Raw genomic sequence first — 25,021 nt, forward strand, 5'->3', positions numbered from 1 at the left:
GCAGCGTGAAAGTCTTGGAGACACAAGAATGAAACACACAGAGGCTCTACCTTCAGAGCGTTACCAAAGAAGGCCAGCAGGAGCAGGGACCGGCTCTGATTCTAACCCCTGGGCTCTTCCTCAAAATGCCCTTTCTCCAGTAAGGAGGCCCTCTTCTTAGAGACCAGGGGGCAGAGAGGCCAACTCTTTCACCAAAATATGTGAGAGAGAAAAAATGCGTTTTCCCCCGAAACAGTTTCAACAGAGTGCAACTACATTTTTTTTAACCAAGCCAAACATTAAATACATGACATGAAAGGGACCATTTCAATATCAAGATTCTCAAATTATTTATATCATCCTCCACAGCTCAACGTAGACACTGGTTCTCTTTCTAGATGTTAAGAATTCTACAGGACAATAAGCACCTCAACCAAACAACTGCAAACCCAAGCTCTGCTAATCCAGACATCTGCCAATGGGGCAATCTCCTAGAACTGTCCAGTTCCTTAGAGGGAGCACTCGCAGAGCTCGTTGGTCAGAGTAGAAACCAGCATCCTGAAAATTCTACAAGGGTCATAATTTCCAAAGGAAAAGCACAAATCTCATCTCAATCTTGATTGGTTGCATAATTAGGTAAGAAAGCTAAATTACGGAATCATAAATGACCCAAATCATTCATGAAAACAAATTTATATAAATTCACATAAGCATTCCAAGTCACAACTGGTAAAAATATTCATTGTTTCCAGGAATTCTAATGGTCTTTATCCAATATCACCAATTTATAAGGAAAGACTCAAAAATTTAAGTGTTTCATTTGTTGACATTTCCTCTTTCCCTTTTATATCCTTAAAATTGTACACAATCATCTAAGGACCATTACTGTGAACTCAATATTCCATAAAATATAAATAGAATTTATTAGCTGAAATGCAACCCTATTTAAAGCACTGTATGCCTGTGAACAAGATTATAAGTAAGGCAGTTTAATTAGGGCCTCATCAGAGTTTAAACGTTTCAGAATTTCTCAAAACCTTAAGATTAACATTACCCATTGATCTAATTAGACCTTTAATTTCTTACAATTAATTACACCAGTACTTTGAATTTCTAACTGAGAAAACTCTTGTCATTTAAAGAACTATTTTTTCTGATAACTTCAGATACTATAGTGTTATAGTATTAACTACCAAAAGCTTTTCAAAATTGGAACACTATTAAATGCATGAGTGAAACCGACCCTTTCAGGAACTATATTATGCACTATCAGATAATGTAACCATATATAAATGAATCTCTTCACACCTAATATTTTTTATTAAGGACAACAGGAAACTAAGTATTGGCTGGAGTTTTGAAACAGGAAATCTATTCAAAGGGACACTGTAGAGGCCAAAACACTCAAAAGCCTGTTTTGAGGTGGGGTTGTACGAGTTTTGTTTTTTTCCATAGGATTTACATGTAGGCAAAATACAGAGTCTGACATCTATATTCTTTTTACTACTAGTTTGGGGCGGGGGAATGCCTATTGGGGCTCAAATAACCTTAGAGATAAAAAAAAATCAGATAGTATCATGTACATGGGGAAAGTATTAGGCTTTCTTTTAACCATGTATTTATAATTGTTAGTAGGGCTACTCATTAAAATACATTTACTTCACACAGAAAATGAGTATCGGGCTTTTAAAAGCATGTTATGCAAGTCGCAGGTTAGGATACCGTGTGTACCATAGTAACTAAAAAGGGGTGTGTGAAAGCAACCTCTCCAACAGATGCCTTAGTTTAAGATGCATAAGGAGGTCTTCCCCAATAACACCTAGAAGCTTCGCCATAAGTGTGGCGTTAACTTTACTCAAGGTTAAAAACTCTGCATGTAATCAATTGAACGATCAAAAGTTCACCCAATTTCTTAAATTAGCACGTTCTTCTGTGTTTTATAATGTATACTCTTCAAACAAAAAATTTTGTCTGTGACATGCTGCCTTCCAAAGGAAATTAATTAAAAGATAAAATATCAAAAGCTTGGGCGAGATTAAAAATACATATTTTTATCAGCTTCCTACAATTGCATCGCTAATTACTCCAACTGTGTCTCTGCCACCATTTTTTTTTCTTCTGACATCCATTTTAGTCTTTTCTTTATTATTTTTTTTAATTTTTTTTTCTCTTTTCTTCTTTTACATTTTATTAGGGACTCATACAACTCCTACCACAATCCATACATATACATACATCAATTGTATAAAGCACATCCATACATTCCCTGCCCCAATCATTGTAGCCCTTGCTCACTTGCTAATTAAAGTACTCTTCAAGTCTCTAAATATCACCTCTAGTCTCACCACTCAGAAATGACCAGACTCAGCGTTTTGACGTCTTACATTCCATTTGGTTCTAGATACAAATACCATACTATTAAAATAAAATTGTAACGAACCTATACACTGAGATTCATCCAACCTTTTTACCACATACTACATTGTAGAGCAATTAGCTAGTTTTAGGTAATTTTAGCAAACATTATTAATAATACCAAAGGCTTGGAAGTTTCTCACCTGGTCGTTCCTGCGGAAAAGCCCTGTGGTCATGACTGTTTACTTTCTGACCTGGAGCTGCCACTAGCTGCCCAATCTGGACCACTATTCCTGGGCTGGCACAGAAAGTCATTCCATAACTTTAAAAAGAGGGGACAATACGGAGCCGTTGCCATCGAGTGAATTCCGACCCATAGTCGAACCGCCCTGAAAGGATTTCCAAGGTTATAATCTTTACGGAAGCAAAAGACCACCTGGTTCTCCCACAGAGCAGCTGGCTGGTTAGACCTGCCGACCTTTTAGTTAGCAGTTAGCAGATCCTAACAGCTGCACCTGAAAACCACAGGTAAGGAGACTAATGGGTCTATGAACAGTTCCACTTAAAGCCGTTGCTCCTCCGACATAAAATGAGGGGAGTTTTAGCTGAAGCAACACTATGAATAGATAAACCAAGAAAAATAAAACTTCCCTCCTCTTGAAATGGAACATTTCAGAGCATCTCTCTACTCTTCCTCTCTGTACACTGCCTTCTTTATAAGGACAGGTACCCAAGAAAGAGACAATAAATTAGGCTGAAAATGAGAAATTGCACAAAAATATTATCAATATCTCCATCATGGCGAGCTCTTTCCAGAACAAAAGGGAATAAAGCAATTAACAAGTCATCAACTGTATTACAAAGTATTCTTCCCTTATTCTTAGTTTCCTCAGCAGGGTGTTTTAAGATATAGTTCCACCCATCCGTTCAGAAGTTAACTTACAGTAAAAATTCACTCTGGAAACTGCACTCCCTTGAATTTCATATCTAAATGTTTTTCTATAATCTAAAACACAAATAACAACCCCAACAGGGAATTTAAAACAATTTGTTCATTTTAATAGTTCAACAAATGATTTTACAAAGTTTCCCTTTGGGGGGGAAACATATAGTATATAACCTGTGATTATACACTACAAATAAATCTGAGACAATCAACGAACCATAAAATATTAGACCTGAGAAGAAATCTTAGAGAAAAACTGCAAGGCCACAAGAGGCAAACAGAGAACAAATATCAAGTAACTCCGTGTCACCTTTACTATTAACAGCTAACAAGGTGTAGTGGCAATAGATATGATTCAATAGACAAAGTAATATGAAGAAACAGAATGAATCCCTGCACCAAAGTGCCCATCTTGCACATCGTTTTAGTACAGAAAGCGCAACGTATTACACATGAGACTTACACTGAGATAGTACAGGATGGGAAGAATTCTTTAAAATAGGATACAGAGTTTATCCATAAGCAACTCCAATCAGCATAAAAGAATAATGTAAGCAACAACAAATGAGCAATGGGAGAGAAATAAACACGGGGTCCTTAGAAAATCAGGGTTCCATCAGACTGGACAAGGCCAACAGTAAAAGACCAAACCGGCAGCACCGTTTGTGCCTTTAAAAAAAAAAAAAAAAAAAGCCTCTGCTGAGCCGGGCATCCAGACCTCATCAATGGCAACTTCAGACTTCATCGATGAAAGAGCAGTGTCTCAAGCCACAGAGACGTTGCCACCATCCTCTGGGCCACATACACCTAATTCTTTCACAGTTTACAAATGTCCTTATCCCTTCCTGGATCCTGCTGTCTCCTCAGTTTCATGTCATCCTTCTCCCCACGAAATTGCCAAAAAGAGCAGACAGCATTTATTGCATTCACATCTTGGAACATAACCTTTAGACTACATGATCATCCAGAAAAACTCTTTTGCCCTTGGCTCTCTACTTTCATAAAGTCTGCCTCCCAGTATCTTAACTTAACCTGTCTCACAAACCATACGCATGTGTCTCCTAAATGCACTTTTTAAAAGCGTGCTCTGTTTATACTTAATTAAATGTCCAGAATAGACAAATCCACAGAGACAGAAGAGAGATTGGTGGTTGCCAGAGGATACCGGGAAGAGAAAGGCGAAACTGGGAGTGACTGCTAACGGGCACAGGGTTTCTTTTCAGAGTAATAGAAATGTTCTTGAATTGGACGGTGTTAGTCATGGTACAACACTGTGAATACGGTAGAAGTCACTGAATTGTGTACTGTAAAATGGTTATTTTATATTATTTGCATTTTATCTCAATTTTCTGAATTACAAATCACAGACACACACATCCCCAAAGCATGCCCTTCCTTCCACTTTCCTTTTACTTTATCAAGAAATGAACTCACTTAAGTGAAAATTATTCAAGCAGAAGCTGAATGATCGTCTGTCAGGAATATGTTATAGAAGGGCTCCCTGAAGTGGCTGGGAAATTGCACTAGATTCCCTTGAAGTGTTTTTCATCTATGTCTCAAGCCAAAGTGAAGCGATCAGACCCAGGGGGAGTTTAAAATAACAGTGGCCAGGAAGAAAAGCATAAAGCACAACATGAAAAGCTTTCTTGGAGCTCAAAATAGAAAATCATAGAATAAAATGAAGCAGGAAAATGTAAAAGCATGAAAATTAAAAACAGTCTTCGCCCTCGCAAAAGCTAAATAAATCAGCAAGACACGCGTACATATTTTATTCAGAGTTTAATATATCAATGTTCAGTAAACAATGTAAGAATAACATAATAGAAAATTATTTTCTTCCAAACTTGGAGTCTCATCATTTGAAATCTATGAGTGCACCAACTTGTGTTGTATATGAGGAAGTACAGAGCGGAGGGGAAAGTATGAGGTACAATCTGAAAAGCAAGAAACTTTAAGCCTTCCCACAAGTGCATGCACTCGTAAGCCATGAATGTCCGACCTGTGTACAACCTGTAGTTACGAACCAACTCCCATCAAAAACTTATTACATTACAAATTTGAGGTACACAGTGGCGTATAGTGCAAATAGGTAATACTTCCCAATGTGCATCACAATGTGATGTTACAATTACTGTGTTGTTGTTTGAAAGATGCTTTAGTGTATATGGGAATCTTACTTTAATATTTTTATGCATCGCGAGTACTCAAAACTCACTGTCATCGTCAGTGCCAATTCTCTGGTTGACAACAGGGTGGAACTGCCCCTGTGGGTTTCGGTCGCTGTGACTTTTTCCTGGAGTTGAAAGCCCTGTTCTTCTCCCAGGGAGCCGCTGGGGGCTTCAATGGCTGCCCTTGAGGATGCGAGCCCAATGGGTAACCACGATGCCACCAGAGCCCCTTGGCAAGGGCACAGTATACTAAGTCAAACCTTTGACTAACTGCTCTGACTTGTGTACAAATTCACCTTAAAGATGAACTGAGGACAGGACTATTTCATAATCCAAGAACTGCCTGTAAATGCCACCCAACAAGCATCTGTAGTAATTTGCTGTAGAAGAGAGTCCCTTGTTAAGTACCAAACGACCTGTTCAGTGAAAAAGAGAGGCCTTTCTTAAAATATGCATGTAAATTTTAGGAAAAAAAAATAACTTGCAGGGACAGTGAATTATTTAGTGTGGCTCTTCTAGCCAAAGCAGGCCACCAAATGACCTTGCCCTTCATAGGTCTGATAAGGTCAGAAAAACCACTGATAGGATTCACCTGCTCGTAACTGTGAACAGGAGTCCCTGCACTGCCACTCTGTTGGATATAAAATGAGCCCCCTCAGAAGCAGGAGGGCTTCTCATTACCAGCAAGAGCCAGGGGTGGCGCTTGTTCTCTAGACCCCCAGCCCCTTCTGGAGTCAGAAGACAGCTATAACGTCAGCGGAGCAGCAGCAGAACCCAGAGCCAACGCACAGACGAGTGATGGACCTCCCAGCCCAGGGAGCAAAGAAAGACAGGTGCTTTCGTGCAGGCAGCTGGTTCAGGGGATACAGTAATCTGCGCACTTGACTGAGGAAGCTGCGGTGGCTGACCCAAGGAAGTGGAACTGAGTGTCTTCGGGCTGAGTGGGGTGCCTCTGGGCACTGAATTCAGGGAGCTGGGTTTGCTGACCCACAGAGCTTGAACTGCATGCCTTCGGGTTGAGGTGTCCACTGGAGTGGTGGCAGTAGTTAGCAGATCCGACAGAACTTTGTAGCATGTCCTGATAAACAGCTCAACCCTGAGCATATCACACTGGCATCACAATCTGTTAACGTCCTTAATAAAGTCTATAATCATGAGTTTTGTCTGCAGTTCTAGGAAGCCATTGAATTATTACATGATTATTACATCCTAGAGAGGTGAAGTAGAGCACATTAACTAAGACGGCAGAGCTCAATCAATAAATACCCTGGTTACAAAGTATCAACCTTAAAAAATTCAACTTCAATGTCATGCTATCAACGTTATACAAATAAAAGCAAGCTAAATAAGATGGCAGTTTCTGCCCTCTGTACATTTGCTCGTTGAGGCTCCCCCAAAAAATGGGAGTGGAATTTCTGAGCCTAGCAAGAATTTCCTCCACTTGTTCTTGCAGAGTTAACAATTCAACCCACATGAAGAACCTTTAAAGTAACTTCTCATCGTGAATTTAAGGTTCACCTCCAGTGTGGAAACCAGGTGCCTAATGCACCCTCAGGGCTCACACCTTGTTCCCCTTGACACCTTTCTGTTTCCAGCAATCAGGGCACCCCCTCTGGGAACCCGTCTGTTACATGAGTTTCCCCAGCAGGTGTGGGCATGCCCTTTTCCAAATCAGAAGACTCGTGGCCAATTCCTAATCCAAGACCAGGTCCACAACAATGGACATTTAGGGGTACTTTCTGAAAGTTTCCTGTCACAAAACAACTAAGAACTCCAGAGCTCTGCTACCCAGAACGTGGTCGCTCGACCACCAACATCAGCACCACTTAAAAACGGGTTGGGAATGCAAAACGTCTGGTCCCACCGACAGAAAACTATGCACGCCTTCTGTGTTACTGGAGAAAATCAGATTCTACTAGCCAAGCCAGTGAAATGCCACTTAGTAGATTCCAACTTACAGTGACCTTATAGGACGCAGTCGAACGGGACCAGAGGTTCCCAGGGTGTCAATGCTGACTGTCTTCCCAAGGAGCAGCTGGTGAGTTTGGACCTCCTTCCTCTGGGCAAGCAGTGGTGTGTTTCAACCACGCAGAAGACAAGAGATGGAATGGGATGCATAACGCTCACAGGACGTGATAACTGCCGGCTAAGTAAGCTAGAATGTTTCTCACAGGCAAGGCTGCTGAGACTGCCTGACATACTTTGAACCCGTCATCAGGAAAGACCAGTTGCTGGGGAAGGACATCATGCTTGGCAGAGGGGCAGTGAGAAAGAGGAAGGCCCTCAGCAAGAGGGACTGCCTCAATGCCTGCAACAAGGGCTCAAACATAAAAACGATTTTGAGGATGGTGCAAGACTGGGCGGTGTCTTGTTCTGTTGTGCGCGAGGTCACTATGGGTCAGAGCCGACTTGATGACACCTAACCGCAACAAGGTAGTACCACAAAAAATAATAATAATAATAATAACCTGCCATTGACTTGATTGCAGCTCGCAGTGACGCCACAGGAAAGAACAGAACTGCTCCTTTGGGTTTCTGAGACTAAACCGCGACCGGTTTCTCCTTATAAGTAGGAGTAGCTGATGGGTCTGAACTGCCAGTCTTGCAGTTTGCAGCCCACTGACAAAACTCACTACATCACTAGAGCTAGCTTATAAAACAAGAAGCTACACGCAGAGGCTCTGTGAAGCATGGACTATGGGAACACAGGCCTGTCAAATGGGTGGAATTCACACTTGCAACGTGTTCAGTAGTAGAATTCTCTACTTCAGTGGCACCTGACCACAACAATGGAGGAGACACAGGTTCAACTCCATCCAAGACACTTCGAGTGTAGCCATCACTGTGTGTCCGTGGAGACTTTCTTGCTGCTGTGCTTATAAACAGGTTCGACCGAGCTTCCAGACTACAACGGAATAAGAAGAGAGGCTGAACGATCTATGTGCAGAAAACCAGCCAATGAAAACCCCACCGGATTACACGGGTCCAGCCATTGGCCCTCTCCAGGCTGCCTGCCCTGAACTGGTCCCCGGATACTGACATCCAGTTTGATCCTATTCTGGATCTACAGGTGCTCTACCAAAGAAATGCAAATAACACCCAGGGCTCAGAGGCAGGAACCTGGCAAAGCTGGAGCTGTGGATAAATAATTAGAGGGCAAGTGTATGGGCCCAGGACAGCAGTAATCTAGAGTCCTCCAACTTCAACTTTAGCCCTCCTAACTACACCAACAACCGGAATGTGGATGCTATAGACAAACAAACACACGGACACTGTATAGCCAGGACTCAAGTAGTGTGACCCCTTGAGCCATAAAGGCAATTTAAATGTATTAATATACCCCTTTGCTTGCCTCCTGTTTCTCACCATGTGTTTTAAATTATGGAATCAACAATGTGGCCGAAGCAGCTTAATTTGGTTGGTGAAATCTTTCTGATCCATTACCTCTGGGTTAGCTACCCTGGTATGTACTTGGAGATGAACCATTACATCAAGGTTATTTCCGGGACTTCCAGTCTGTTGATTCCAGTTCAATTCCCTACTGATTCAGTATTGGGTACAAATGCGGATTCTCGGCCGGGGGCGGGACTAGAATGAACCAGTGCTAAGCCCCTGTTGGAAAAGCCTCCACAAAGACACAGAAATTTGGATCGCAGAAGAGCTGTGAGGTGGACGCTAGCTCAGAGAAAAGGCCCACGTATCCCTAATGAGAGTGCAGAGTCCCAAAAGAGGGCAGAATACCAGGGAGCATGTATCCAGTAACTCACAGCAGCGTTACTGCCTTGCTGACACACCTTTTAACTCCAGCTCTGTAAAGTCTATACAGTTGGAAGGAAAAAATATAGAAGGCAACAATTCTCAGCATTAACCCCACAATCTCCTTCTTGCTGAGAGTTAAGAAAATTGACTTTTTCAGATAGGCTATGCTTTAAGAACACCCATTCAAAAGCCATTAGACTACCACAAGCAGAGAAAGGGTGATAAGTTCCTTAATGAGGCTGCAATGACTTTGGAACAAAATCATCAACGAAGGAAAGCTGAGCCGAATAGCCTGAGAAACTTGCTTAGTGAAGCTGTAAACACCCCGGACCGGCAGTTCCTGAGCTGATCAACACCAGCCATTTTATTTACGGATTGATACTGGCTGCAACCATGGGCTCAAACCAAACAATTGTGAGGATGGCACAGGACCGGGCAGTGTTTCGTTCTATTGTGCAAAGAGGCACAATGAGTGGGGACCACCGATGGCACCCCACAACACCTATGTTTTCCCAGCACACAATAGTTCCACAAAAGTTCCCCACACTTAATACGGGCTCAGTGACTGCTGCATTAACAGAAAATTGAAACGTCACCATTTATATCCTTGATTCACCTAAGAGAAATTCATTTTAATTCAATCCCTAGGTTTTGAGACATTCCTCTGGATAAAGGCTTAATTTCAGATCTCAAATTAGCATGCTTCATAACACTAAGTCTGTATCTTGAAGTCAGACCTGACATTTTGCTTTTTAAAATTCATTCTAATAGCCCATGACCCCTGGGAAACTCTCTACAATGAGAAACAAATGTGTCGATCAAATAAACGGCTGTCACAGCCATCCTACATTTTAAAAAGTAACTGTGAAGTAGAAGCACATACCACGTAAGAAAGATCAGGTCCAAGCTGAAGACGTCTTAGGGAAGCATCTATGTAAGCCATCAAAGGAAGAACTAAACTAGAAACTGTGGATAATGTCACACACAGAGCCGAGACACAGGAGCTACAACCAAAGACAAAAGGCGTTGAAAACATTGAACCTAGTGGAAAAGAAGATGAGTAAGAACAGGAAAAGAATGTAAGGGTTCTAAAGTTCACTTCTGGAAGGAACGTGTTCTCTATCATTGCTGCAAGAGGATGTGTGTCTAAATCTCAAAGGAAAAGATTTAGAAGTCATAAGTTCCTATTCCATAAATAAAAATGTGAAGCACGGGAATGGCTGAGTGAATTCCCTTCCAAGGGTCCTGCCAAACTCCCTTCACTCTGTGCCTTTAATATAGCCACGTATTGCTAAAGTGCCTGTGAGATATAGGAAGCATGTCAACATCAGACATTCTGGCACCGTCTTTTACACTGTGTTAATATCATTTCTAAATCGTAGGTATTTTAAGAATTAACTCAAAATAGTAGGCCAATGAACTAATTTTTTTTTTAATGAGCACAAGGAAAAGAGGGTGTTTTATACAGTTCTGTGTCTTCTGCAGCTCACAGCATAGAAACCAGGGCTGTGAACTGGTATATTCTGGCTGGACACCCTGCTGACAATTTGCATGTTCATCCCAGTTATACTGAATCCTAATCTCCACTTTAGTAAGATGCTAGTTCCCAGCGGGGAGGGGGCAACAACTAAAATGAACTGATTTGAAGTACTGATAGAAACAGGCAGCTGAAAAGCCTTAGAAAATGCTAGATTTCAGTATCGCCATCTTCTGAGGCAAATATCATAATTTAAGATTAATGTAAATACCACCACTACCATCACCACCAGTGGAAAGTAAGTCTGGAAATTTCCTGGCAAACGCACGTCCATGTTAAGCAATGGGGTTAAGAAGAGAAAGTGCCTCATTCCTCACAAAAGACTAAGAATGCATCTTTTATTGGCAAACTTAATCCTCTCCAACTGGTACTACTCCCTGACCCCCACGACACAATGCATGGTCTGTTCCGCCACTTTCCTGCTTGAACGGTGTTCTTGGTGACATGAGTGAAACGTCAATGCAGTTCATCTATTCTCAGTCTTTGCGGGAAGAACATTCAGAGGCCAGATGCTTATTGTCCCATGCCACAGTGCCAACAATCGTTTTCCTTTCAAAATATCATCCCCCTAAACTGCTTTATGCACATAAGAAGCAGACATATTTGCGTGACAGGCCCTTTTAAATCCATTAAACATATTACTCTGAAGCACAGAACCCCAATACAGGGCGGGCGTCCCACTTGGTGGAGAGGGTCCTGTTCTACTTGATACATTTCCGTAAGCTGCTGTCCGACTATTAGGGAGTAGCCGCTGGACTGAACAAACTCCTAGAAGAGCCCACTCATCCAGTTACTCCTGCTTTCCTCAGTGTGAAACAACTCAATCTCACTGTTAGAGGAAGATGCTCCAAGAGAAGCGCGGGCAGGGGGTGAAGTTGAGCTCCAAGGACAGAGACCTGAGGAAAGGCTCCAGGGACACAACGGCTGGAGTAAGAGCAGGAGGAGTGCGGGCAGGGGACAAGAGGGGGAGAGTGAATGAGTACCAAAGGCAAATGGCAAACACTGCAAAGACTTCGCTTACTTTAAAACTAGACTCATGGACAGTTTACTTAAAGCACAGTGAACCTGGCATAGGCCAGGCTCAGTCAGAACCCTGCCTTTCACGAAGGGCACTGAAGTCTACCAGCCAACCCCTGTAAATGAAGTCACAGATTACTGCTTCGTTTCAAGGTACAGATGGTTCTTAATTCAAGCAAGAATAGCTTTCTCTTTGAACAATCCCACATAAGTTAACTTATCTTTCAGCCTCTTAATGGAAATTTCATACCCCGGAACTAACACACACAAGCACAGTAGTTTTAGATTTCAAGGAGAAATTTGAAAAAGAATGTATCAAATTCCAACGCTATCGTGCCTATATACTGCCGGGGCTGGGAACTGGTTTCAAACTACATCTCCTTTCACCACAATGCTCCAGAGAGACCTAGGCGGGCATGCCAGAACTTTAGGACCAACTTGGTAGGCAGAAACACTTTGAAGAAGCACTGCAGAAGGGTCTGATACTCAACCACCACCTCTGCCCCCATTCTCAGCTCAGTCTGTTCCATGTCCAAAGCTGAGGTGCTTTGTGTGACTCATATAGTGGACCACATGTTCAGTCTTTAGGACAGAGCATTATAAATGCAACTGGCATTTATCCAGTTGTTAAGAGGTAAACATAAATCACGAAGGACAAAGCAATTTTACTTCCTTTCACAAAATTCCATTTTAAATCAATGTAACAAATTCTGAACTCAAGGCTGTTTACGAGTAATAGCTTTTCAATTAAAGTATTTGAACCAACTCAATGTAGTTCCATAAATCAAGCTTTCACTTTTTACCTAGTAGCACCACACACACACACACACACACACACACACACACACACTCACACTCACACATGCAAAGTTCCAACATTCCTCACAATCCACTTATACTTAAGAGCTCTCAGGTTTTTCTGAAGCAAGTAAGTAAAGAATATTTCAAGGTTACCATAGCTCCCATTATACATTCTGCCTCATATCCTACAGCGTTTAGAATGTGAGTTTTACATTATTATTTACAAGTATTCTTGGGAAAAACACTTTGTCATTCTTGTTCAAACTAACATTCCCAGTTTCTAGTCTTCATATTTGTCTCTAGTCCACTGGACTATATGATCTCGCAATCACAAAACTTCTTCAAATTTGGCATTGTTCTCAATTTCTATTGATTTATACAACCATAAGGCACATTAAAAGATATGGTAGATTTCTCTCAAATGCCAGACCTTTAAAATCGCCTTACAACAAATGCACATCAACAACCTTGATTCTTTACATACTCAACCAGTAGTCGTCAAATCTATTCTGCATATAGATAGGGCCAAATAATAAAAACGGAGAAAGGATACTTACCTTAATTGGCTCACTACTAAACTTGATTTTTCTATTTGCTGGGATGTCGTCTTCTTCGGGCAACCCAACAATTTCTGAGTATTCCATATCAGGTTGACAGGAATTGTTTTCATCACTATCTTCCTGTTCATCCCGTTCGGTGCCTGTCTCTCCCCAGTCTGAGTTATGCCTGGATCGTACCCTATACACGTTATAGTCACTGTGCATGTAAACGTGGGAAGTCTCAGCATTATTTACATCTTCGGGCAGTTCTTTTCCATAAGTGGACCCAGGAGCATCACCAGAAGGGAAATCGCCACCTACAAGTTCTTTTCTCTGATGCTTTGCTGCATCATCCCCAACCAAATTAGTTTCGGCATCTCCTAAAGTTTCATTTGATGGCGAACGGATTTCAGGCTCTGGCGTTGCCTTATTTCCAGCACACGGCTCTTCAGGAACATCTTGGCCAATTCTGCCAGTCGTCTCTTGGTTAGGTCTTGAGTCCCTGGCTCCCTGGCTCTGCTGTGTCCCCTCTCTAGACATTGAAACTAGGGTACCTTTAGAGGCCACTTCTGGTGCTGGAGCTATATTGCTCTTCTGAGCATCCTCTGCATCAGAACCGTCTTTGTTTGAAGGAGACCAAGAATTCGAATCCTTAAGGTGACCAAGAGTATCAAGATCGGTAACCGAAGGGGGTAAATTCAGTGGATAATGCCCAGTCACGGAGTACTCTTCACTGGTTTCCCCCTTCTCCGAAAGGGCATTGGGAGAATCGGAGTTCTCAAATACCGCACTCAGTTGACTCACAGTTGGGGAGACAGCCTCTGTTCGGGAGCTAAGACTGTCCAAGGAATCAGTACTGCCTCTGTTGGACTTGGCCCCACCCCAGTCATCCTGGGGCTCACTCCCTCCAGCTTTCTCTTCTTTCTTTGGGGAACAGCGGTTGTTCTGTCCTGGTTCATGCACACTTCTCTCAAACATCTTGCGAGTTTCTGTGAACTTGGAATAGGAAGGGCCATCATGCATGGTGTCAAATCTACTAATTCGCTCTGAAACAGAGGACTCCAGCTTAACCACCGAGCCATCTGTTTTCTCCAGAAACTCTCGGGGCTTCATCCTTCTCTGAGGAGAGGAAGGTCGCCCTTTCCCCCTGCTCTTGGCAATGACTGCAGCATTCTCACTGGGTTCCATCCCCATCTGCATAAAGAGGTTTTTAATTCGGTTGACATTGGAGCCATATTTCCTCCCTCTGCTCTGCTGGGGGCCCTCACCTTCTTTTGCCTTTTGCTCCCCATCGGACTTGGGCTTGTCAAAGGTGCTTTTCAGTGCCTGGAACTCGGTTCGGTATGCGTTCCTGTGAGGAGAGGCACTTCGGAGAGTGGTTCGCTCACCTGAAGGTTCTGTTTTCAACATGTTTACTTCAGAAGTGAAAGGCCAGTGTTCATAATGATTAAAAAACAAAAAAGGAATAACCAAAACCACTCTCTTCTCTAATCACCGGTACTTGGTCAACAAAAAGTCTCTCTCAGATGACATACTCAGTCAGTGAGTCTCCCAAACAGGTGTATTAGGAAAAAATTCACAGGCAAGGGTTACACAGAATGGCTTTTTCAAAGCAAGACTAGAAGTTCATCTGTAATAGAAAAGAATAAATTTCTGAATTCATTTACTTGTTTGAATATATATTTAACATACTAATGCATACTTCTATTTTCAAAGCGACTTAGCCAAGGACTAAGGAAAAGACATCACTTATTCAAATGGAAAACTAAAGTCAAGAAGATAAAAGAAAAAAAAGGCTTGTGACTGGTCCAGGGAACAAAAATGTTCCAAACACAATCTGGAGATCTATAACAAAATCACACACACGAATACACACACACACACACACACACACGGGACAAATAAGTACACTTGAAAACAACGCTTTGGCTCACGTTTTGAACTTTTGATAATGTCCTGAAAAGAAATCAGCAGTTCAAATATCTTTTAGAAGTCACCCATCTGTCCATAAAATCAACTGCATTTGGGATTATCCAAAACTAGGCAGGACTAATCCTGATTAAGAGCAATTAAAGATTTGGAATCATGTTTACAAACCCTTACACAAGACTACAGACCCTTGCTTCTCTCTTGCTGGTCCAATACTCTCAACTTCAGCATCCCCAAAGCAACACTAGCACTATTCCAGACCAAAGCAGGCAAAAGAAAGTTCTGAAACAGCTGTAAGTTTCAAATATTTGGAAGTTTGGGAGATGGAGAAAATCACTGGGATATGTAGATGTGAGAAAGTGACAACCAGGAAGCGAATAAACAAATACACCTTGAAAGCTCTCTTCATAGACCTGATTTGTTTATTCTTTCTTGCCTCCAACTTACTTCAAACTCAAAATCCAATGCATGCTCGCTGGCTTCCTCCAACCCACTGCTGGATTTTATATCAATATGCCAGATATCAAATACTTCAAGATCTGCTAAGGCCCAGACAATAGAGGTTCCAAAGATTTTCAATTTTGATTTAATGATGTTGTTGGGGTTTGTTGTTGTTTTTTTAATTACAGGGACACAGGCCACCCTAACGAGCACAAGCCACTGAGAAACCACACTTTCCCTTAAATCCTCTCCAGACTGGGTTCCTGGCCCAGCACAAGCATGCATGGCCCATGCAGACAAACAAGAAGGGCTTTGAAGTGTGTTGCTTGCTTGTTTGTGTGTGTTGTTTGTTTGTTTGTTTGTTTTGGGGGTGGAGGTTGGGGGGGATTTGTTTTCCCCAAAGCATCTGCCATCTCCCTTTACCATGGCGTTTTTTTAAGCCCAGAAACACCCTCCCCTCCCCCCTACACACCCAGCCCTCTCCCTCCCCTCGGCCAATTCCAACCCGAGGGGGCGGGGGCGGGGGCGAGGAGGCCGCCGGGGGATTCAAAACCTGCCCTCACCAAAGACAAACATAAATAACACCAACTTGAGCGGCAGCCGATTCCCAAGCCTGGTTCGGGACGCAAGCCCTCGGGCCGGGTCAGGGCCGGGAGAGCAGGTGACGCCAAGCGCTATGGTAGGAGGTCGCAGGCTAGCTTGGAGCCAAGAAGCACCTGAAGTCCCGACACCTTGGCTGCGGCTGCCAGGAGGATCCCAGCGTGGCACCGGGCGAGCCCAGCTCCCGGGCCACGTTAAAAAAAAAACAAAATAAGAAAAGGAAAGGAACGGGGGGAAAGGTACAGGGCAAGGCTCATAAATCCCTTTGTTTTTGCTCCCAGAGTGCCAGGAAACAATAGATCCCACTGATACTGCCTCCGATCCTCCACCCACCGCTCCCCAACCGCAGCCCACCCGACCCCAGCCTGCCGCTCAGCCTTTGTACCGCGCGGATCCCCCGCTCCTCGGCACCCGCCCCAACTCCTCGCCCCGCGCACAGCCTCCCCCTTACCCGCGTGGGAGCCGCCGCGGCGCCCCCCTCCGCCCGCCCCCGCCGCCCGCCACCCACCGGCTCCGCGCGGCGCAGGGAGGAGGCGGCGGCCGTTGGCAGCGGCGCGGCGGCCCCCACGCGCCCTGCCCGCGCCGGGCGGCGGCCCCCAGCGCCATTGCGGGCTCGCGCGGCACCCGGGCCGGGGGCGCGGCCGGGGCAGGGGCAGGGGCTGCGCCCACGTGCGCTCCCGGGCCTGGGCCCGCCGGCGGGCCGGCGCGCGACGGAGGGAGGCCGCAGGGGCCGGGAAGGCCCGGGTAACAGGTGCCTCACCTCGGCGGATGGAATTAACTCTCGGGCCGCAGCGAGAGGGAGCCCGGCAGCGAAATCCCCGGAGAGGGAGCGAGAGGGAGCCTCTGGCGGCCGAGGGAGGGCGGCAAGCGCGGAGCGACCCGAGCCAGGGCCGCCCCACCCCCTAGGCCAAGGGCGAGGGGCCTTTGGGCCCGGGCAAGGCCTGCCCTGCTGGGCCGGGCGCCGGGTGGAGACCTTCCAGTTAGGGACCTCCGTTTGGCTGGAGTCCGCCACCAACTCCGTGACCCGAGGGCACCCCAAACCCGTCCAACTATCCGGAGCTGGAAGGCCAACGGGTAGCCTAGCAGGCCTCGGACTAGGCCCCTGTGCCCAACCTAGAACCGACTGCCCTTGCCCGCACACTCCAGAGGGCTGCGAGGGTCTTCTGGCTCCAGCCGCCTACGATGTGCTCCTCGGCGCACCAGGCCCCCTTTCATAACTGCTGCACACGCAATACCAGAATGCTTACACCCTACGCACAAGGGACACACTGACTGCCTGCCCCAGAAGAACCCACCACCGCCCTGTCGGGAGTTTTCAGTGGTAGGTTTGGGGAAACAGATTACCAGGCCATTTCCCCTACTCTGGCGGAGCCTGGAGCTCCACTAAAAACTATTCGGCATCAAAGAAACCCATAAGCCTGCATTGACCGACCGCTGTGCCTGATCACAAGCCCTGGTCCTCCCCATGGCAAGTGAGAACACTGCTTACTGCACCACCACCACCACCCGCCCCAATGCTTCCTATTCAAAAATTCACCTTGACTCGTTAATCGCAGAAGAACCACTAAGATGGTGCACCCCATTCAAACGAGACTATAAGGAACAGACAAAAGCTAAACAGCTGGTTAAAACTCCATACTATTGAGTTGTTAAACCAAAAAACCAAGCACTGCCACCGATTCCAATACCACCTGTAGCACCCAAAACACAGGAAAGAGCGACTTGCGGGTTTTGGAGACTGCCGCTGGAATAGGAGTAGAAAGTCTACTATCTTGAGCAGCTAGTGGATTCATACTGCTGAATTTGCAGTTAGCCACCCGACGCGTCACCACGACACCCCAGGGTTGTTAATAACCGTAACTTGGTGCTGACTCGTGGCAACTTTATGTCTAACAGAACAAAGAGGTGTGGAGCCCTGTACCTCCGTGAGTGATGTACATGTGACGCCATTGTGGAAGGCATTCTGCAGTGCTTTCCAGTCCCGGGGAGGGCATCTTTCGGTGCTATGTCTGTATGTTGCACCATGTTCTGCTGTAATTCTTAACGTCCCCATTGACTAATTTTTGCAAGTCGATTATCAGGCCTTACTTTCTAGTCTGTCTTAGTCTGGAAACCTGTCCTCCATGAATGATCCTGCTGATATTTCAAATATCAGGGAAGTTTTCATCTTCAAAGCAACACATGAACGAGCTATCACAGTGTGTCATACTGACAGGACACTAAAATGGAATGTCTGGAATTCTTCTACACCGAGAAAATGGCTTATATCAAATATGAAATCATGTTCTGTTTCTATAGATAAGGATCATGTGTATTACCATACGGTACCACAGGTGACCTAGCTTTGTAGGCAGGAACACGCCAAGAGAGATGCAGACTGCCAGGTGGTAGTGGGCGGGTGTCTTGGAGTTAGTTCTGACGCATAACATGCCTGTGGACAACCGACAGCAGTAGTGCGCACTCCTGTGCCATGTGCACAATCATTGCTTTCGGTGAGCCCGTTACTATACCCACTGTGTCGATATATTGTTGATGACCCTCTGTTAAACATGGTGTCTCTCTCCAGGGACTGGTTAGATATCCCAAATATAATCCCCTCCTGGTTATATAGCCTAAATAAGGGAGCTGAAGCCTCTCCATCTTCACTTTTTAAGAACATTCTTGTACTTCTTCCAAGAAAGATGTGTTTGTTCTCCTGGCAGTCCAGAGTATGCTGAAAATTCTTCAGCAAAACCATGATTCAAAGGCATCAATTCTTCGGCATTTTTTCTTCATTATCTTGCTTTCATGCATATATGAGTTGAATGAAAATACGTTGGTTTGAGTCAAGTGCACCTTAGTCCTCAATGGCATCTCTGCTTTCTAACACTTTGAAGAATTATTTACAGCAGACTTACCTAGCCCGTTACGTCTTTTGATTTCTCCTTTAATGCGTTTTGATTGTGGAGCCAAGTGAAGTGATATCTTTGACAACTTCAGACTCTTCTCCATTTATTACAGTGTTGGGTATGGGTTCAGTTGTGAGGATTTCTATTTTCTCTTTGTTGTGATGTAGTCTTTGATCTTCATCAGTAGCTGCCTCAACTCCTCTTCACTGTCAGCAGACAAGGTTGTGCCATCTGCGGATCCCAAGCTGTTGATGAGTCTCTGCAATCCTGATGTTTGTGAGATAGTACATTTCTCTCGGGTTAGTTGCTCCCCAGAGATAGGAGATAGAGAGTCCAAGGCAGAGAGAGGAAAAGAGGCCTCTGGGGAAGCATTGGGAGTAGCAGGATGTCTGGAGGAGTGATTTTGAAAGCCTAAAATCATTTTAAATCTTAAGTCTGCAGGCACTGGACCCCTAGGCTGATTTTAAATTCCAAACCCAGCACTCATGACTCTTTTCTGCCCCAAGGCTGCTTCCTTGTCCATCCTCATGCAAGACCCCAGCGTGGACAGAGTACGAGCAGGTCCATGATTGAACCTGAGGAATATAACCAGTCTCAGGCTTGTTCACTTCACAACCCGGAGACACAGACAAGTACCTCACATCCATATAAAAACCTTTAGATAGACATGAAACCCCACCCACTGCGCCAGGTGCTCTTTTCTTTCCTTTTTGAGTAAACTCTGCTTTCCACTTAACCATTTGTGGCCCAGGAGTCCATTCTTCTGTTCCAAAGATGAAGGATCCCTGGATATATCCCAACAAGCTCAACAGCACCTCCTTGTTCGTTTGCATGACTGAGTCTTGTTCTCGGGACACACTGCAGCAACGTTCTTAAAGGGCAGTAAGTCGGTCCTGCTCATGTCCACCCTCTAGTCAACAGAATGAAACACTGACCTCGCTCCACCATTCTCACAGTGCCATCTCCTTGAGGGCCTGTCCCTCTTTCACTGGCATTACTTTCCCAAATACGATGATGTCCTTTTCCGGGGACTGGTCTCTCCTGATAACATGTCTACAGTATGTGAGACAGCATCTTACCTACTTCAATTGTACCAAGCATGCTAGCTTCTTCAATTTGTTTGTTCCCAGGCAGATTTTTTTTTTGTTCTTCCGCCATTCCATGGTACCCTCAATATTCTCCACCAGCAATATAATTATATAGAAAAAACATAGTGTAAGTTTACTCCCCAAAACCCTGTAGATCGCCCCCAGAATTTTATTCCAATACTGCTTTGCCAATTGCAAAATCGTTCACAAGTTTTTCCAATAGAAGTAGTGTTGTGTGCATTTTGTGGATGGAAACGGAGGCTCGGGTTTAGTCTCTCACCCACAGCTTTATTAGCTAGTAAATACGTATGGCAAACTATGAACACAGACAATACTCTATACAGAATCTATAATCTGGGACTAAACTGGTTTCCTTAATTTCAAAAGAACTTTATAACTATCCAATGTTATGTATCTTTTACTTTGATGGTTTCATTGTTCATTCCTCAAAGCTTTACCAAATTCTCCGTCCCTTCCCAAGATGCCACTTCTGCGAGCATTAACAGATGTGGCAGGCAATGTGAGGGGCATGGTTCCAGTCTACACTTTTGGAGAGAACATTTGTGCTGTCTGGGATAAATTAGTGGAAAAGTTCCTGTCATTTAGCTACAGTATGGAAACCAGTTTCTTCCCCAGCCCCCCCCCCTGAGAAAAACTTACATAAATGCAGAAGCCAATCACTGAGTTCTATCTGTGAAAGAGGGGGCAGAGCTGGCAATCAAATTAGTCAGTCTTACACCTCTTTGCAGTAAGATGACTCATACAGAAAAGCAGTCTAAAGACTTAGTTGATTTGGGGTTTCTTTTTCCAAAATGTGAAACTTCCAGAAAAATGTAAAATGAGTTTTTTTTAAACAATGTTGCTAATTTAAGATTCCTTCATTGCCCAAAATCTACTTGGCATTTCTAAGGTTGATTGTTTGAAGAGTCTACCAGATCCATGGTATCAGATCCAAGAGGCTATTTAAATTAATTGAAATGAAACACTATCTGAAAATTCCATTTCTTAGTCGTTTTATCTCAAGCAACATTTTAATTTATTGCTAGGTTCTTTCATTCATTGCATTGGTCACACAGAACTCACAGGCAATATTCATGATTAAATAGTTTATTAAGGAAGATAACAGGTTACAATTGGTTGGGTGTTTTTGTAATCCAAGTGGGTTTTTGCTTTTTTTTTTTTTTTTTTTGCTATGCACCTTTTAAAAATCATTTTATTGGTGGGGGGTTACAGTTGTTTTACAGTACAAAAGAGATCCCAGTTGAAATTATAATTTAGGGAAGACATTTATTAAGTCTTAAATGGACAAAGATGACGACACAACGACAGACACATCATCTGGATGAGGAAGTTCAGTAGCATGAGGTCAAAATGGCATGTAAGACTCATCTAGATACCAAGCTTTACAAGGGGGCAGGGGAGGGCAAAGAAAATTGTCACAAAAACATGATGTGTGGCAGAACAATACATTCCTGGTTACAAGTGGGACTACAGAAACAGACGCGAGACCACGCTTGGGACACATACATTGTTAGATAAAAGGGCTTGCATGATTGGCCTAGTATCTTCCAACCTTTGTAGTAAGGGCAAGACTGATAGGGCATGTCATGACTATTTGATCCCCAGTACTGTGACCTCCATCAAGGACACACCTAGGCAAGCACTTAGTGAGACTACCCCTCCCTGGGCTGGCTTGAGGCAGTGCATGTAATCTACTTTATGAGGCCCTGCCTGAGGGCGTGATTATATCTAACTCCTTGGTTGAGGATCAGAAAAAAATTCATTGAAGGCTCAATCAAAGCTGGAACTCCCCAAATGGATTTGGGCCATCACTGTCATCCACAGCCTTCTGCCAATCAGGGTACCCAGAATTTCAACTCTAATACAGGATGCAGGTGAGAATATAGTTGTTGAATCAGAGCGTGTTACAAAGTACTTTCAAAGCCGCTAATAAATGCCCAATGGGTATGCCACTCACATTGCAATCCGTGCCCAGAGGCACTCAACTCCAGCTCCATCGGCCAGTGAGCTCAGTGCCTCTAGTCAAGGGCCCAGAATCTCCCCCACTACACAAGCCAGCCTCCTGTCCCAAAGCCCCCAGCTGTGTTTGCTCAGAGTCTGGGAAGTCTACTCTGGCTCATCTCTGGCTCCTGGTTCTGCTGCTGCTACTATTCCTCCTCTGCCACTACTCTGAGGTCACCACTGTCTTCTGGATTAAGGAGGTTCGCTGCAATTGTCATCAGGTGGCATCGAGTCGCTTGACTCATTGTGAACCTATGTGCAACTGAGCAAAACACTTCCCATTTGGGTGTCACCTTCACAATTGTTCTTAAGTTCAAGCCCATTGTTTCGGCCATTGTGTCAATCCATCTTGTCAAGGGCTTTCCTCTTATTCGCTGCCCCTCTACTTTACCAAGTATGATGTCCGTCTTCAGGGACTGGTCTCTCCTGACACCATGTCCAAAATACATGAGATGAAGGCTTGACAGCCTTGCCTCAAAGGAACACTCAGATGATATGAGCGACTTGAGTAACTCATTGCTTGCTTCTTTGGGCAGCCCACAGTACTCCCAAGATTCTTCACCAACACAATAATTCAAATGCATTAATTCTCCATCAGACTTCCTTATGTTTAACTTTCACATGCATTTGACCCAATTGAAAATACTATGGCTTGTGTTAGGTGGAATTTAGTCCTCAAATTAACTATGCTTTTCAACAACCTAAAGAAGTCTTTTGAAGCAGATTTGCCCAGTGTAATATCAATGCATCCTTTTGTTTCTAGACTGCTGCTTCCACGAGCATTGATTGTGGATCCAAGCAAGTTGAGATCCTTGACAACTTGAATCTTGTCTTCATTTATTATATTACCTACTGATCCAGTTGTGAGGCTTTATGTCTTTTTACATTGAGTTGTAATTTCTACTTCTTGGCCTATTGGCTAAAATCAAGTGTGGTATCACTGCTATAGTATATTTTAAATTCTTCACAATTTTCAGAAGGCTGTGGATAATAATAAAAACTCAAAATCCATTTGGAGTTTCCCCATGAGGGTTAAGTCATCACTGGATTCCTTCTGACCATTAACTAGTGATAAGAACATTCTAGCCCTCAGGTAACGTGCTTTGTTACATGAATTACACCCACCCAACCCTCTCCAGCCAACTTGGGGGGAGCATGTCCCTTGGGGGCTTGCCTGAGTGTGTCCTTGATGCAGATTGTAACGTTACTGTTGTGAAGTTCCATCCTAACCTAATGCACAAAAGAACAAAACACTGGCCCAGCCTGAGCCCCGCTCAAGATTGTTCCTATGCTTGAAATCAGTGACAGCCCAGGGTCAATCATCCCTTTAAGAGTCTTCTTCACCTTTGCTGCCCTCTGTTTCACCGAACAGAATGTTCTTGTCCAGGGACTGGTCTCCCCTGACACATGTCTAAAGTATGTTCAGAGGAAGTCTCAGAACTCTTGCGGCTAAGGGGCAAATGGCTGTACTTCTTCCAAGACACATCGGTTTCTCCTTTTAGCAGACCACGTGCTTTCTCCATTCCTTCTGCAGCACTACAGTGCACTGATTCTTCTACGATCTTTTTTATTCAATGTTCAAATTTCACATGCAAATTAGGCCATTGAAAACACCAGGGTGTGGGTTTGTTCGGTGCACCCTAGTCCTTAAAAGAACATCCTTGCTTTTCAATAATACAAAGGTTTTGTGAAGCAGATTTACTTAACGCAACTCTTCCTTTGATCTCTTGACTGCTGCTTCCATGAACATTGATTGTGGATCCAAGCAAGACAAACTCCTTGACAGCTACAACCTTTTCTCCATTTCTCATGGTGTTGCCTATGGAGCTATTGGTGAGGATTCGGGCTTCCTTTACATCGAGTTGTCATCCACACTGAAGGCTGCCATCCTTGGTCTTCATCAGCAAGTGCTTCAGTTTTCACTTTCAGCAAGCAAGGTTGTGATCTCCATATCACAAGTGGTGATAAGCCTTCCTTCAATCCTGATGGCACATTCTTCTTCATAGAGTCCAGATGCTCTGATCATATGTACTCAGCAGACACTCTGAATAAGTTATGGTGAGAGGATACAACCCTGTCACATGCCTCTTTCGATTATAAGCCATGAGTGTTCCCTTGTTCCATTCACACAGCTGCCTCTGGGTCCGTGTGCAAGTTCCACATGAACACAATCAAGTGTTCTGGAATTTCCATTCTTCACAAGGATCTCCATAGTTTGTTACGAGCCACACTGTCGAATGCTTTGGCATAGTGGATACAACGCAAGGAGGGAACCCAGGCCAAGGGCCATAGAACACTGGGGCATTGAATCCTGGATCTTCAAGGAGCACAGCATACTCCAAAGACCATACTAGAGAGATCTGATGTGGAAACTCCATTAAGTGAACTATAATGCATATCAAACACACCTGTATCCTGAGGACTTAAGACTGAAATTACATGGTGTATGAAGAAGCAGAAAACAGCTATACCAATAGTATGATAGTACGGAAATGTTGGTAGGACCAACATTGACTTACTACTTCAATGCCCTACTTTCTGTATAAGATATTGTGGTAGTTACATAATCTGGTGTCAATTTGGGATTTGTGAGGATTAAGAGTGAAAGGGTGGAGTCTAGTCTGTCAGTGTGGCCTCTGGGTGGGCATGCCGCCTGAGAATTCGGGGGACTCCTGTATTTGCCTCCTTGGAGGTGGGAGACACTTCTAACTCTCGACTCACTCCCTTGGAGATGCTCTGCTGACAAGGCTCACTTCCTGGGAGACATATTATAGCACCTTGGGAATGGGGTACTAAAGAAACAAATCATAAAAATGGAGAGTAGATGTTTGTTTGACTTCTGCCTCATGCTAGTGTTTCTTCTTTGGCTAGCCGGAAGTCAGATATGTCCATGCAGTTCACTGGGTTCTTTTCTGCAAAGAATATGGGAAGTTAAACTTTTGATTCTTTTCT

General features: G+C 44.1%; 1 protein-coding gene across 1 annotated transcript in view; it reads right to left on the reverse strand.

The window, feature by feature from the left end:
* Positions 1 to 14,720, reverse strand: part of PPP1R9A (protein phosphatase 1 regulatory subunit 9A) — a 320,104-nt gene extending 305,384 nt beyond the window's left edge. Inside the window, 1 exon segment of the mRNA XM_075558394.1 lies at positions 13,120 to 14,720. Within this exon segment, the coding sequence (XP_075414509.1) occupies positions 13,120 to 14,511 (1,392 nt within the window). The 5' untranslated portion in view covers positions 14,512 to 14,720.
* Between the last annotated feature and the right edge of the window lie 10,301 nt (positions 14,721 to 25,021).

Source organism: Tenrec ecaudatus, chromosome 9 (genome assembly GCF_050624435.1).
Source record: "Tenrec ecaudatus isolate mTenEca1 chromosome 9, mTenEca1.hap1, whole genome shotgun sequence".
Taxonomy (NCBI): domain Eukaryota; kingdom Metazoa; phylum Chordata; class Mammalia; order Afrosoricida; family Tenrecidae; genus Tenrec; species Tenrec ecaudatus.